Raw genomic sequence first — 15,023 nt, 5'->3', positions numbered from 1 at the left:
CGCAGGTCATGCTGCGGCAGGAAGGGTGGTGTGACCTGGGCAGTGCACTGAGGAGGAGCCCCCCTCTCTAAATCCTCGACCCAAATCTATCTCTGTAGACTGCATTTTAGCAATGACTGTATTTTTTAATCTTCCTCCCTTTGTTTTCCCAGCCCCCGGGCGCCGTTCCCGGGACACAGCCGTTGCTGCCCAATTCGATGGATCCCACGCGACAGCAAGGTAAGCCCAGCAGAGGAGGCTTGGGTGCTAACGTTCCTTGTTAGCTGTTAATTTGAGACCTGAAATGACCACTCTGCCACCTGACACTCCTGCTTTCCTCCCAACAGGGCACCCTAACATGGGCGGCCCCATGCAAAGGATGAATCCTCCACGAGGGATGGGCCCCATGGGTCCCGGTCCACAGGTAAGCCCAGCGCCAAAGAGCATCTTAGGGCTCAGCAAATGCCCCTGCACCATCAAAACAACCTCCTGGGGCTCCAAGGGCTGGGAGTTCCTTCCCCGCCCCCCCCAGGCCCTGTCCCCCCATTAGTGTTAATGCGTTTTACATTAGTCTTGCATCTGGAAATCCCTCCTTTTAACATGAGTGAGGTCTACAGAGCTCATTAAGGGTATTGCAACCTCCCTCCCGCGCTTCCGTCAAAGGGGATGGCACTTAGCACCGTGCCAGAGCAGCCTCTGAGTGCATTACCCTGCCTGCCTGGGAAACAGTTACAACCCTAACAGCAGGAAAGGGAAAGGAGGTTTGCATTATAAATAAATAAATAAATAAATAAGAAATGGCAAAGATCCCTCTAGCAGGGGAATAAGGCTTTTCCTCTGCGAGGTTCCCCTCCGCCTGCCCTTCCTGCTGCCTGCTTGAGCAATCTGTTTCAGGAAAGGGGAGTAAACTCTTTGAAAATGAGGCAGATTCAGGTTAATATATGCTGTCTTTCCGTTGATTCACTTTACGGAGTGGCTTGTTGTTGACTCACTCCTGTTTGTTCCTTCTACGAGACTTCACAACCAGATTACCATGTTTTGGTTGGAGGTTTATCCTCCCTGCATCGTCGCCTACGTCGAGTTTGTAGCGCGAGGATCAGAGTCTGTCAAGAGACGAGCGGGTGCGCTGGAGTTTTGTTTTGTTTTTCCCCTGGAAACTGTTGAGATAAGTGATTATTGTGTAAAGAGGGAGTTGTGACATGTCTTTTTTAACACCAGCCTGAGGATGCTGGTCAGGATTGCCCAGCCATCCTCACAGGCACCCAGATCCATCCTAAGGCAGGGGATATAAAAACTGCACGAGCATCACAGATGAGCAAAGCCCAAGGATGCTTTGAGTGCTGCTGCTCTGCTTAAAATCCTCCTTTCCTGGAGGATGGCACCCAAAAAAAAAGCCATGGCATTTGAGAGCCGCGTGGGATGGCGGTGGCTCTGGGAGCCAGCAGGAGCTGTGAGATGTTCAGAGCTTTATTTTTGACTCTGCCATTCCCTGTATACGTACATTAGGGAGAAGTGTGTGGTTTGTGTTACTTTTTTTCTCAAGGCAGCCTTTCCCTGGGCTTCCCAACCTGGCACCTGCGGGATGCTGCTGCCCTGCAGCCAGCCAGGAACCAGTGCTCTGTGTTGGCACCACCAAAAATACCCAACCAGACCCAGCAGCCCCTCACACCTTGCATGCACAGGGCTTTTTTTTTTTTTTTTTTTCTTTAAGCTTTGCATTAGGACCTTTCCAAATACTCCTTAAGTTATCCCCAGAGGCTGCAAAGCATCCAGCCAGGACATCCCAGCATCCTGACAACAGCTACTTACAACGCACCAAGAATGAATCATCCCTTACAGTCCATCACTGCTGCCTTTTTCCCTTCAATAGTCACAGTTTTAGCTCTGCAGAAGCCAGGATTAGGTCTGTTGGTGCCTCTATGAAGAGGGTTTGGAGCTCTCTGGATTTCGGCAGCATCTTGCCAGAGCCCAGCATCCAGGTCTCTCAGCACAGCTGTGTTCCCTCCCCACCCTCCCTGAGCATCTTTCAGATGGCTTCGTTTTCCAGCCTTTCAGCTCCAATTAAAAACGTTGAGCTTTTTATCCCTTCAATAGTCACAGTTTTAGCTCTGCAGAAGCCAGGATTAGGTCTGTTGGTGCCTCTATGAAGAGGGTTTGGAGCTCTCTGGATTTCGGCAGCATCTTGCCAGAGCCCAGCATCCAGGTCTCTCAGCACAGCTGTGTTCCCTCCCCACCCTCCCTGAGCATCTTTCAGATGGCTTCGTTTTCCAGCCTTTCAGCTCCAATTAAAAACGTTGAGCTTTTTAGCTCTTCTTCTTCTTTTTTTTTTTTTTTTTTTTTTTAACAAGGCTTTTGATGCTGCTATTCAGTGTAAATGGCTGGAATTTTGATCAATTAAAGGACTTGCCAGTAATTTGTTTGGGGAAAACCCTTTTCTGCCTCTTCAAAACAAACTTTGGCAATGCCCTCAGCAGAGCACCCTGCTCCAGTGCATCCATAAATCCAGGGAAAAATCGACAGCAATGAAGTATTACACTTAAAGTCCAGCTTGGAGTGCTCCAAGGGGCTGCAAACTAGAAAGTGGCCAGCCATCTCCCTTCCTGCCCTGGCAATTTTGTTTCTCTAAATGGCAGAAATCCAGCCCAAAAAGACGCATCGTGGGGGGTAGGGAAGGTGGGAGGGGAGGAGCAGCAGCGTGACCTAAATCTGGCTGCACATCGCCCAGAGGGCTCAGGGAGAAAAGCACAGACCAAATGGAACGCTGTGTTCCAAGGGATTCCTCGTCCTTCCCTGCCTTGGGCTTGGCTTTGTACTAGAGCTGGTTTTAGGAGGTGAGGGGGCACAGATCTGAGGGTCCTGGACCCAGTGGGAGGCTAAGCTAGGCTGGAATAAGCCAGGAAGGGAGCCCCGAGGGGCTGCCTGCCCTCGTCTGCACCCTGGGGGATGTAGCAGGGAGCTGGGAAGCAACAGGAAGACAAGCCTGGCTTGGCTTTCCCTCCTCCAGCCATCATCCTGGGAGCAGGGATGCTCCATCTCAGGGGAGCTCGTGCAGCCTCTTCCCATCCTTATGCTGCAGCAATAACCTTCCAAGCAGCGACTCCTCTCTCCTCCTTCCTGCTTTCTCCTGCATAAACAGACAAACCCAGAAGGCTGCTGGTGGTGCCTGGGGGGCCATGGGCAGAATTGCCTCCCAGAGCTGGGAGGGGGCTGTTCTCCCTCCAGCATCACAGCATCAGAGATCACAGGGGGACTTAAAAGCTCAGCCTGACTCCCTCCCATATTCAGCTGCCTGCTTTTTTTATAAACACAATTGCTAACTGCCTCTACATTCGTCATAATGGATTTGTTTTTTTAAAAAAAAAAAGCTATTTTGTGTAAACTAATCCTCATTTTCTTGTTTCTTTGTCATCTCTCCTCTCCTCCTCTCTTCCCATGATGGTGGACCAACCCTTCCTTACGACTGCAGAACTACGGCAGCGGCATGAGACCTCCACCCAACTCCCTAGGTCCCGGCATGCCTGGAATTAACATGTAAGGCAAACCCCACACCCAGGAATGTTTTCCCATGGATTTGGGCTTTGCAGGACTGCAGGGGTGTCTGTGGGGAGCAGGCTGGTGGAGGTGACAGATAAAAGTACAACTTCTCTTTTTTCCCCATTTATTTTTGATCCCAGGGGGCCGGGAGCTGGCAGACCGTGGCCGAACCCCAGCAGTGCTAATTCAGTGAGTATCCCAGTGTCCTTGGAAGCAAGAGTGGGGCTGGTCAGGGACTGTCCTGCAAATGAGGCCATTCCCCATTAGCTGAATCCTGCTAATGGGGGCAAGGAGGAGGGTTTCCTAGCCTCTCAGGTAGACACTGCTCCTACACCTATAGCCTAAATGCTGCTCCTGTGCTGCTCTCCCTGCAGTGGGGTGCAGCTGGGGGGCCCTGGGACCCCCATTCATGCCAATCGGGAGGGGCAGCTGGGGCTCTTAGTTGTGCCCTGCTGGGATTGGGCCCGAGGTAGCCCTTGTGCACCCCATGGCTGAACCCAGCTCTCTTCTCTCTATAGATCCCATACTCTTCTTCATCGCCTGGTACATACGTGGTGAGTCCTCCTGCTCTGTCTGTCCATCCTGGGTGCAGAGATGTTTGGGAGCCTGTGTGGTTTGGGGGTGGTGTAGGGGGGCAGGTGTGAGGTCCGGCCTGAGGGGAGGCGTTTGAAAATGTTGGGAGGTGGGTGATGCTTGTTGCTCGTGGCCCTGACCCCCCTGCTTCGTCTCTCCGCAGGGTCCGCCCGGGGGCGGCGGTCCTCCAGGGACACCCATCATGCCCAGTCCTGCAGGTATGACCTCCTGAGACCCCCCACACCAGGGCCAGCCCTTCCCCTGCCAGGGAGACCCCTGTACCTGGAGCTGCACCACCAGGCACAGGCAGCCCCTGCCCAAATAATCCATTTAAGGGAGTGAGTGGCCTGGGCTGCTTGACTTTGGGATGGCATTTGGAGATGTTCCTGTATCCCCCTGTGGAGTTAGATGCTGAAGGGCTTGGGGAGGTGGGAGGTGAGGAGTGCTACGTGGTGGGGAATTACCTCCCTGCACCTTCCTAGCCAGGAGTTGAATTATTTTTCACAGTTGAATTTATGTGATTAAAAACTTTGTGGATCTTCATTAAATACAAATTAGCCAGAAAATGGTGGTACTTAGAGGGAATTTTAGGTGATAAAATACAAAAGAATGAGTTCAAGTGGCATGAGTTTGTTTTAATTAAGAAATGAATTAATCACCCGACTTACTGGGCTTCACTGTTCCACAGATTCAACAAATTCAAGTGACAACATCTACACAATGATTAATCCAGTACCGCCCGCAGGCAGTCGATCGAATGTAAGTCTGCTTTCTAATAATTTACATATCAGATACCATAACAAATCATAATTAACTTCATCAGTTGAGAGTAAAGCAGTTTAATTGATTTCAGCCATTTGTTACCAAACAGAAATAAAACAAACCATCAAAAAGCGATTAACTCTTCGGCGACTTTGTTAATTTTTTATGCTTATTAAGAGAGTGGCAGCCCTGCTGCTCCGGGCGAGCTGGTGGCAGCTGGATGCCCAGAGAGGTGCCATGACGTGTGGGATACTTAAATCTCCTTAAATACTTAGTTGGAGGGAGCCTGCTGCTCTCCCGTGGGCCTGGGTCTGCCCGCTCCCACCTGGCCAAGTTTTGTGGGTGAACTTACAGGAGCTTAACTCCCCCAAGATGTGCCCCACACCTTGGGAGTGGATGTGTCCTTCCTCTCAGCCTGCTCTGGAGGGATAGCTGGGGAGGGGACAGTCCCCAGGAGCCACCAGGGCCATGCAGGGTGGTTTTGTGGCTGATTCTGGTTTTGTCACCTTTTTACTTCCACAGTTCCCGATGGGCCCTGGCTCTGATGGCCCCATGGGCGGCATGGGGGGCATGGAGCCCCATCACATGAACGGATCATTAGGTGAGCACCCTGGGGGTTCCACAGCTCAGGAAGCCTCACTGTGCCCTGCAGAGCATCCCAGTGCCTGCTCCCATCCTGGGATTGACCCCCCTACATGGGAGTAGTGCTGGAAGCAGAACTGGAAGTCAGAATGGGGGGCTGGGGAGCAGGGCAGGGGGGGAGCAGGGGCCATGCCTGCATGCTCAATAAAGCTGTTCTCCTTTTGTGTCCCCCTGCACAGGGTCAGGAGACATAGATGGACTTCCAAAAGTAAGTGAGATGCAGGGTGGCTCTGTGAGTCCCCCTTTTCTTGGCACTGAGATGCCAGTTTGACCCCAGTGGATGGGGACACCACAGGGGATTGTGACCGGGGCAGGTGGGACTTCATCCTGCTCACTGCTTCCTCCTCCTCCATCTCCTGCAGAATTCTCCAAACAACATAAGTGGCATTAGCAATCCCCCGGGCACTCCAAGAGACGATGGGGAGCTGGGAGGCAACTTTCTCCATTCCTTCCAAAATGACAATGTGAGTGCGTGCCTCCCTGGGGGGGGGGGGATGGGACAGTCCCCAGGGTATCCTGGTGGGGTGGGGCGGGGAGGGGGTGTGGCAGTGGGTGCCTTTCAGACGTGGTTTGTACTGTGTGTGAGCTGCTCCAGGGCAGCAAGTGGGGAGGAGGAAATACCCTGATGGGTGCAAACTTGGGTCCTCAGTGAGATGGGGTGTAAAAAGTGAGGGGAGAGGATCCCATGGGATGGAGGGCAGAGGATTCTGCAGGATGGAGAGAAGCCGGTGCAGTTCCAGTAGTTAAAAGGCTGGCTACGAAGAAGATGAAGACTCCCTTTTTACAAGGAGTCACATGGAAAAGTTGAGGGATAGCTGGTACAAGTTAATCCTGGGGAGATCTCGACTGGACACCAGAAGAAATTTTTTTACTATGAGAACAGTCTGACTCTGGAATAATCTCCCCAGGGAAGCGATGGATTCCACAACACTGGACATTTTTAAGACTCAGCTTGACAAGGTGCTGGGCCATCTCATCTAGGCCATGTTCCTACCTAGAAAGGTTGGACGAGATGATCCTTGAGGTCCCTTCCAACCTGGCATTCTCTTGAGTCTGTGGTTTGGAGGCAGCTGCTGGCCCAGTCAGGTGTCCCTCCTCTGCTTCCTCTGTTAGCAGCTCGTACATGTGTGCGTGTTCATGGTTTGTTTTAAATTGCATCTCATCCCTGGAAAGGCCAGTTACAGAGCAGATTACTCCCTGATAAATTTGAATCTCCAGCACCTCCTCTCCTGATGCATTCCATCCCATTAGGGCGCTGTCTCGTCGTCACCAGCCTCCTTGTGCGTCCCCCCTTCGGTTGCCTGGGGGTCTGACCCGCCTGGTTTCTCACCCTGGCTCTGTCTCTCTTCCAGTATTCCCCCAGCATGACGATGAGTGTGTGATTTCCCTCCCCCTCCTCCTCTCCAGGATCAAGAGAGTCAGCTGCCGTTCGGAGGATCTCAACGACTTATGCAAGAAGAAGAAGAAGAAGCTAGGTGTATGGGCAGGGAGACGCGTGGCGGGGGCCAAAACCCCAGGTTTAGTTTCATGCAATAAAAAGGCTGAACTTTTTATTCCATAAAACATGAAGGACAAAACTTAAAATATTTCAAGACATGACAAGGCCCTTCTTTGTGCAGAAGGGTTTATATATGTACATGACACTTCTTTTTGGAAACAAACGGAAGCCTCTAGCACCCAACTCCGATCTCTTTGCTTTGTTCTTTTAAATAAAGACAGAAACCGAACCTGTTGTATGTTTGTGCCGTGCAACACCAGGAAGCTAGTCTAGATATGAAATCTCATGTTGTCTCTGTTGTAGTCATTCTTTTTTTTTTTTTTTTTTAAATAAACTGGACAGTTTACAATGGTGGTTTTCGTTCAGAAGGCCTGTTGTTGTTTTTTTTGTTTTGCTTTGGGTTTTGGGGTTTTTTTTTCCCCTTCTGTTTTTTTGGGGGTTTTTTTTGGTTCGTTTGCAGCACAACGCTTCCTCCTCCAGTTAACAAGATCTGCTTTGGGGAAGAGACTCCACCACCTCGTTATAAACTTGTTAACAGAGGTGACCCCTTCTAGGATCACATCCTCGAATGAATCGTGATCTTGCTCTCTGTGACTGTGGCATGCACTGTGTTAGTCTTTCCCCCTCTCCGAGTACAAGAAGAAATCTCTGTCCCTCCCTTCCCCAGGCTCCTTCAGCTGGTTCACTTCAAAAATTTGGTCTTTTAAAATTTATTGGTTTTTTTTAAACCCACCAAAAGAAAGAGTTAATCTGACCTAGGACTTTGTAACTGTGATCTCCAGCTAACTTTGGGGTTTGTTGGGGTTTTTGGTTTTTTTTAAAGGGTTCTCTTTGCTTTGGGCATATTTTGTGGGGGGTTTCTTTCCTTTAGAGATGTGCTCTTGTCAGGGTTTCACTTACCTATGGTTTGGAACTGGATGGAGATATTTTTTAAGGAATTCTTGTTGTTAAAAATGTAACCTTGCTATTCTGTAGGCTCGCTCTGTAATAAGAAAATAAAAATTAATGGCAAGCATCAAAGTCCCTTCCTTCTGGTGGGAGAGGAAGGGACGAGCCAAGGCGGCGGGTTGGGATCTCTGTACATGACACTACCCTGTAGTTTGCTCTTTGTTTTTCTCCAGCTCCCATTTCTGCTCCATGTATATCACATCCTGTAAAATATTCTCTCCCTTGGATTTGCCCTTTGTGCGGATTATTGAAAGCATTGTATCTTGTTTCAGTGTTTTTTCTTAACCTTGTAGTCTGGTTCGAAAATTACCGAGAGGGGAAGAAAAAAGGAAAAAAAAAAGACAAAAAAAAAAGGAATTAATTATTATCCATTGTAGTTTGTGTACGATATTTGTTGATAATGTTTTATTAAAGGGATGTCTTTTTTCCGCACCCCTTCATTGAAATGTTGTTGGGGAACATTTGGCTTGTTTTTATTATTCTGACTGCAAGACATGAGATGACAACACTTTTCTGGTTTGTTTTTTTCTTAGTGTGTAAGACGATTGTTTGTATGGGTTGTTTTGGTTCTTTTTTTTTCATGTTTGCCTTCTTTTTTTTTTCCCAGGCATTTTAATTGTGCTTTACCTGTAGAAAGTTGCTGGGGAGGGAGGGGTGGGTGGGATTGAGGGGGGGGGTGTCTGAGGGTGTCAGTCTCATAGTTACAGTCAGGTTAATATTTTCCAAGTGACGCTGAGAAACAACGGTGGGGGCTCCCCAAGGGATCAGCTTCCTTTCCTTTTCCACTTCACATCTTGTTCTGGGGTTTTTATTTTTCCCTTTTTTTTTGGGGGGGGGGGTGGTCCCCCCCCCCAATGCTGTAATAAATATCAACATAAACATTTGATTTCAGTGCTCTGCAGTTTGTTCCTGGTGTTTTGCTACCAGACCCAGGGAGGGACGAGGGGTTATTTATTTTGACCTTTCATTATCAAGGCTTTGGGACACGAGTGGAGGTGATGCAGAGCTGACAGGTGGTCAGTGTTGGGGGGAGGGGGAGGGTCTGGCTGTGGCTGGGAAAGTGGACAGGAGGGATTCAGCACCAGTGCAGGACCTGGCTGGCTGGGAGAGGTTTGTTTCCATGATGCTCACTTGGTTTTGGGGTTATTTTTTTAAAAAAACATTTTGAAAAGTCAGGTTTTTAGCCTAGGAAAATGGTAATTCTTGCCAGCACCAGGCTGAAGGTGTGCTTGATGGAGCCTTGTCCTCTGCACCCAGCCCACCTGGTGGGAGGGGCTTTCTGGGGCTATAAAAGGGCAATTTGGTTGCCCCAGATTTTCCCCATTAGAAGCCAGAGGAGTTGAGACATCGTGGCCACGGAGGCTGGTGTGCCAGGCAGCAGGTTACAGCTCAGGGGAGCCCCAGGAGAGGAGCTGGGTCCTGCTACCTCCTATTGCTGGAGTCCTGCACTGCTGGAAGGTAAGCAGGGCACGGGGAGGGGTGTGAGTGTCACTCTGAAAAAAAAAAAAAGTACGTGTATAGGCTTGCAATGGGGTCTGCTGACACATCCCTTAAGCAAGGGCTGGCTGTGGTGCTGGGTGGGTGTGGGCACCGTGCAGGATCAACTCTGGTGCTTAACTGGCTGCTGGAGATACAGAGTCCTGGACTAGGCTGACTTGGCTCCTCCACGAGCAGCATTAGGGGCTGCAGCAGTGTTTGGGGAGAGTCTGGGGTTTTTTAGGTCTTCAGATGGGTGGTTGCAAGTGCTGGGTGACTGAAATGCTCCAGGGAGCTGCTGTCTGAGACGTGTTCTCTGCCTTTTAACTAGTTCAGGCAGGACAGGGCTGGCCAGGATCCTGCAGCTTCTCTCCCTCCTCAAGGGAATCTGCAGGCGTGGGCTGATGGCTGAGAGGGCTGCAGGGTTTTGGGGCTATGAGCCATCCTGGAGCTCTGCCAGTCCTGGGGGATGCTCCCACCCAGCACTAGCACCCACAGCCATGTCACTGCTGCAATTTCAGGAGCAAGAGCCACACGGTCGTGGATGCTCATGGAGCAATGTTGGATGCCTGCTGGGCATCACCCAGAAAAACCAAGGTGCCTGCAGATTCCATTAGCATGTAAATTAACAGTAGGGCTGAGGTGTGTGTTTGCACCCTTTGCTACCTGTGCAGGTTTGTGTCTGGGTTGACTGCAGATGTCTTTGTGCAGGGTCCTCAGCAGACTCCTGAGGTGGTTTTTGGTCCAGGCTATGATGTTCCTCTGGTTTGCAGAAAGAAGTGTTGTCCTTCATTTGAAACATGGCCCCCAAGGGTAATTAATTGACAACGATAAGGACCTCCCAGCTACCCCAGGGCCATTCCTGTCCACACTGCCCATCCAGGCTACCCAGAGCAGAGAAGCCCCTCCCACCAGTTCTTACTGGGTTACAGGCTAATTTTATTAAACACTGCCATGAGAAATTGCCAGGTTCCCCCCTCTAAGCATCTTCTGAGCCTTAGGGGTTATTGTCTCCCCCATTACTTTTCATTGAATTAAATGGGGGAGGAGGTTCTGAACAGCCAGGGGCTCTGGTCTGACCATGGTGTGTACTTGCTGGTATGATGAGGGCAGCCCACGGAGTTAGATTTTGCCACAGGAGCAGTTCAGGGGAAGTTGGTGTAGAGTGATGGAGCTGGGAGAGCACACTGTGTGTCATCCCCAGGGCAGGCTGTGGGGCAGGTCCTGCACCAGTGGCTGCAGAGCTCTCCTTCAGGCAGCCAGGCACTGCCAGGGCTTCATCTCAGACTCCATCCACCTTGTTCTCACATGTTCTGCTTCCCCTGGCTGCCTTTCATTAAAAGTTAATGCCTGGTTCTTGGGCCGTGCTGAGGTAACACCATTCATCTGCTGATAAGCCTGGATAAATGATTGATGCCAACCCAGATGTAACTCTGTGACCCATTGTCCTGCTCTCGGTCCCATCTCCCTCAGCTGGGCTCATTCCAGCAGGTCACACTGGAGGAACGAGCAGGTGAACCAGCAGGACACCATGGCTGTCTGGGGCCCAGAAGATTCACCAGCCTCAGACCTACACGATGACCAACCTGAGCATCCATCCCAGGTGCCAAGCTGGGAGCTCTGCTCTGCATCCCTGGCATTCCCCTCCTGGCCCTCAGAGGAGCTTACCCAGCACAAGGGTCTGCTGCTCCTTCCAGCAACCCAGGAATACTGCTTCCCTCCTCAGGCCAGACCAGCTGTGCCCTGAGCAAACCAGGACATGGTCCTACATGCTTGCATATGGTTCCCTTACCTCACCTAGCTTCCCGATGCCTCTCAGAACCTCCTGAAGCCACATTCTCCTGCTGGCTGTCCCATGCCTTACTGCTCCTACATTTTTCAAAATTGCCTTTGTTCTGCCTTCATCCATCTGTCTCTCTCTGTGCTCATCCTCTGCCTCTGCTCAGTCTTGCAGACAGCAGGTCTCCAGCTCCACTTAGTTTCTCCTCTTCTACTGCCTGTCCTAATAAGAGATGCCCTTGTTGAGAGGTAAAAGCATCTAAAGGAACTTCAGACCATCTTCACAGATTCCCACGTGTACCAGAAGCAGGAGAGGTGTTCGGTTTCTCCACACCCCCCTCCACCACAGCCGCTCTGCTGCCCCGATTCCTCAGTGAAACCCTCTGCTCAGGAATGTTACCCAAGCAGCTGGCTGCCCTGCAGGGCTTCCTCCCCAAGACGGGTAATGGCCCAAATCTGGAAGAAGGGTGAGGAGGTGCCAGCGGTCCCAGGGCTGCTGCCTAGAGTCCTCCAGCAGGGTCTGTGTGACATAGCAGAGAGCCAACAGACCGAGAAAGAAAGTCTCCACAGAGCACAAGTGTATCAAAATATATTCCTTAATAACCGGGTGCAAATTATAGAACTGAGCAGATTTAAATCAATGAGCTGAATTAGGCATCCCTGGAGCAGGAAGAATTAACATGATTTAGATCAATGCAACACTTAACTAGATTATTTCTTCCAAGCATCTTCTAACTACTGAGGGATTTGGTAATTTTTAACTCGCAGGCGTCGCATCCCAATTTCCTGGGTGCAACCACCGAGCTGAAATTTGACCCGGGCAAGTCTGCCTTCTGACCCCTGCAGAGCAGAGCTGTCTGGGGGATCGAGACTGGAACACACAGCTGGGGTGTTCATCCAGATGGTGGTCACACAGCACAGACCACCCTCTGACACAAGACACCGAAGGGAGATTCGTTTCTTGGAAGTAGGTTCTCCGACACCTGGAAGCGGCGCGGGATGTCCTGTTCCTTCCCACGTGCTGCAGGGTATTGGTGCAGAACATTCTACGTTTGGCTGGAGCTCATTTAGCCTTCATTACACAAAAACCACACTAATCCCCCCCCATCTTACAAAGAATATGCTTCCTGTTCAGTTAACTCTGTGTGGCAGGAAGAAATTCTCCCTTTGTATTTTCAGCAGCAAACACCAGCTCCCAAGCACCAAAGTTTCTGGGCTACATTCTACACCACTTTCCCAAAATGGCTAAGTCTCTTCATCCAGGATTGGGGGATAAAAGAACTGTGGTTCTACAGATCCAACAAAGCAATCTCACCGATTAAGTGCTTTGGGAACTAAGCACGGGGCAGCACAACACATCCCAAAGCAGCCAGGAGTAAAACAAAGTAAAAGGCAGGCAGAATGAAAAAGGCTCGTGCCTCAGGCTCCCCTCCTGAAGCTTTGGAAGTCTCCTCTGCATGTGCTGAATTCAGAGGCACTCAAAGCAGCCTCAGAAAATAGGTTTGAGTCTCGCCCTGTGCAAAAGCACATTGAGAGCAGAACCTGTGCAGAGGAATAATGACTGGCTTGTGTTCTTTCTAGGCAATGGTGGAAAAGTGCAGGAGGATGCATCTGATGACTCTCTCTAACCCAAATCCAGAGCTGAGCCCCTAAAATGAAAGAGCTTCTTCATGCACCGTTTAGTTTTAAACGATTTTGTGTTTGTTTTTTTTTACTTTCAGTAACAACATCATTTATTTTTGAAAGTCAATTAATCCACCTTTCTTTAATTATGTGATGGTTTTTGCCAGAAAAAGAGAAGCAGCAGGTACAGTTGGTGAAGTATTTTCATTTGAGCTGAATTTCACACAGTTCCATGCAGATACAGTGCCAGAAACTTCCTGAATGTGTCTGGCTGGAAGCCATATATTCCAACGGGCTTCTGCAGAGAAAAAGACACGGATGCTCAGTTTGCAGTGAAGTGATTAATGTAGACAAACAAGGGCCTTAAATAGGCTTGAATACAACCCCAGACGTGCTAGCTTCCCAACTGTGCTCTCCCTCCCCAGATGGGGATACATCTCAGATGGCACAAACCCTTTGAGATGCCCTCCCAGCGTGACCAGGGCTGAGAGCACTGTGCTCTAGTTACTCTGCAGCAAAGCTGACAGTTGCATGTAACCACTTCCTTCAGCAGAGCACCAGCTGACTTGAAAACAAGCCTATTATGAGCTGGTAGTTTACAGATGGGGATCCCTTTCTGTAGGAGCCCACGTAGAGCTTGGCATGCAGTTTGCAAGCCATGCAGCACATCAGCAGTGCAAGTGCCCTGTCAGGAACACCTGCTGAAGGAACAACGAGGTGTCAGGTCCCTTCAGCTGGTTTAAAACCAGCCCTGCAGCTCCAGAACTTCTGGCAGAGGTGAAAGGGTAGGATTTCTAGGACCACTTTTACTCTTAAGGTTTGCTTACCGTAACAACTCTCTTCTTGACTTCTGGAACACACTGGGCTTTTTCATACAGATTCTGATCAGAGTCAATCCAGACCAGATTTTTAACGCCATCATTAGAGACAAGGTCTGTTGTATTTAACTGGAACACCATGAACTGGAAGAGCTGGCCATCTGTGCCAATGCTTTGCACCACTATCGGTTGCTCCAAAACCTTGGGATCATTCTAGGAAAGAAGGGAAGTGGGGGGGAGAACATTTAAAAAGCCAGCTACCACAGAAACTGTATGAGTACTTGCTGATTCTGCATCTTCTGCTTGGTTTAAAGCCAAGACACTAATAAATGTATTGTGACCTTGCCCAGAAAATTACTCTAGTCAAACAAGCTTTGAATGTAGATTTTGTATTTTAACTAAAATTCCTCCTTCAGCCAGCAATGAAGTATCAATTTACATACTGAGCTGTGGGATGGCTTAAGAGATTTACACTTAAACCTACTCCCTGGTTCCTACCCATTACCACCCTACCGTGTGTTACAGGAACATGCTCAACGCCGAGGGATGGTTTCCTGGCTCAGCAGACCCCAGGAACCCCACCCGAAGGGTTCAGATTTGAGAACCACCACAGCAAAGGGAACTTCTCAACTGTTTCTTCTCACCAGCTGCAGAGGAAGAACAGAGGCCCAGCAGGAGGGCAGCACCACCTACCCCGTGCAGCGCCCGGGCCTTGGCCAGCGCGTTGCCGAACGCGAACATCAGCATCTTGGCACGAAGCTGCTCCGGCCTGAACCTGTCGGTGCGGACATTGGCAGACTCCAGGAAGAACAGGGTGTGAGGATGGGGGTATGGATAACCATCTCTGAAACCTGGATGGCAAGACAGTCATGTCAGGAACCGCTCAGGAAGAGACGGGACAGCCCACATTTTCTCCCGTATCTTCAGGAACTGCCAGTTTGCTGGGATTTGAGTTCTTCCCCACAGGCCCTGCTCAGGACACAATGCCCCTGCCACAGGGCTGGAGGGCTTGCACTGCACACCCTGTGCCCAGCTGCTCTGTCCCCTCGTTCCCATCCACCCCCCACCCACAGCTTTCCCACAGAAAGCCAAGGACTCCAGGTCAACCTGAACACGCCATCAGACAGAAATAACTACTGGCCATATTTACCTGTATCGTTGAGCTCTCTGTACACATTCACTTCCTGAAGATCAATTGTAGGCGAGATGGGATAGAAGGTCTCCAGAACATGTTCTTTGGTGGCCAGTATCTCCTCCTTGGAGGCTACTGGTGGTATTGGGGCCATAGAGTTCATAAGTATTCCATTCAGGCCTCGGACCTGAAGGAGAATGGATTCTGGGGAGGAAAATTAGGCTACATTCAAACACTGCTGAAATAAGATTAGGGAAAG

The 15,023-nt window shown here is 50.1% G+C and overlaps 2 protein-coding genes across 2 annotated transcripts in view; one reads left to right on the top strand and one right to left on the bottom strand.

Moving 5' to 3' along the window:
- SSBP3 (single stranded DNA binding protein 3) overlaps positions 1 to 7,726 on the top strand; it is an 86,594-nt gene extending 78,868 nt beyond the window's left edge. The window contains exons 6-16 of the mRNA XM_009993597.1: positions 153 to 219; positions 327 to 403; positions 3,446 to 3,510; positions 3,654 to 3,702; positions 4,032 to 4,067; positions 4,250 to 4,304; positions 4,775 to 4,845; positions 5,371 to 5,449; positions 5,670 to 5,698; positions 5,853 to 5,954; positions 6,843 to 7,726. Of these exons, the coding sequence (XP_009991899.1) occupies positions 153 to 219; positions 327 to 403; positions 3,446 to 3,510; positions 3,654 to 3,702; positions 4,032 to 4,067; positions 4,250 to 4,304; positions 4,775 to 4,845; positions 5,371 to 5,449; positions 5,670 to 5,698; positions 5,853 to 5,954; positions 6,843 to 6,872 (660 nt within the window). The 3' untranslated portion in view covers positions 6,873 to 7,726. The remainder of the gene's footprint in view (positions 1 to 152; positions 220 to 326; positions 404 to 3,445; positions 3,511 to 3,653; positions 3,703 to 4,031; positions 4,068 to 4,249; positions 4,305 to 4,774; positions 4,846 to 5,370; positions 5,450 to 5,669; positions 5,699 to 5,852; positions 5,955 to 6,842) is intronic.
- A 5,184-nt stretch (positions 7,727 to 12,910) lies between these two features.
- Positions 12,911 to 15,023, bottom strand: part of MRPL37 (mitochondrial ribosomal protein L37) — a 5,226-nt gene continuing 3,113 nt past the window's right edge. Inside the window, exons 4-7 of the mRNA XM_009993596.1 lie at positions 14,783 to 14,968; positions 14,326 to 14,483; positions 13,642 to 13,845; positions 12,911 to 13,112 (exon numbers count right to left, since the gene is read on the bottom strand). Of these exons, the coding sequence (XP_009991898.1) occupies positions 13,035 to 13,112; positions 13,642 to 13,845; positions 14,326 to 14,483; positions 14,783 to 14,968 (626 nt within the window). The 3' untranslated portion in view covers positions 12,911 to 13,034. The remainder of the gene's footprint in view (positions 13,113 to 13,641; positions 13,846 to 14,325; positions 14,484 to 14,782; positions 14,969 to 15,023) is intronic.

This window comes from Chaetura pelagica, unplaced genomic scaffold (assembly GCF_000747805.2).
Source record: "Chaetura pelagica isolate M959 unplaced genomic scaffold, ChaPel_1.0 scaffold433, whole genome shotgun sequence".
Lineage (NCBI taxonomy): Eukaryota > Metazoa > Chordata > Aves > Apodiformes > Apodidae > Chaetura > Chaetura pelagica.
Note: the sequence above shows the minus strand (reverse complement) of the source record. Positions and strands in the feature narration are given on the sequence as shown.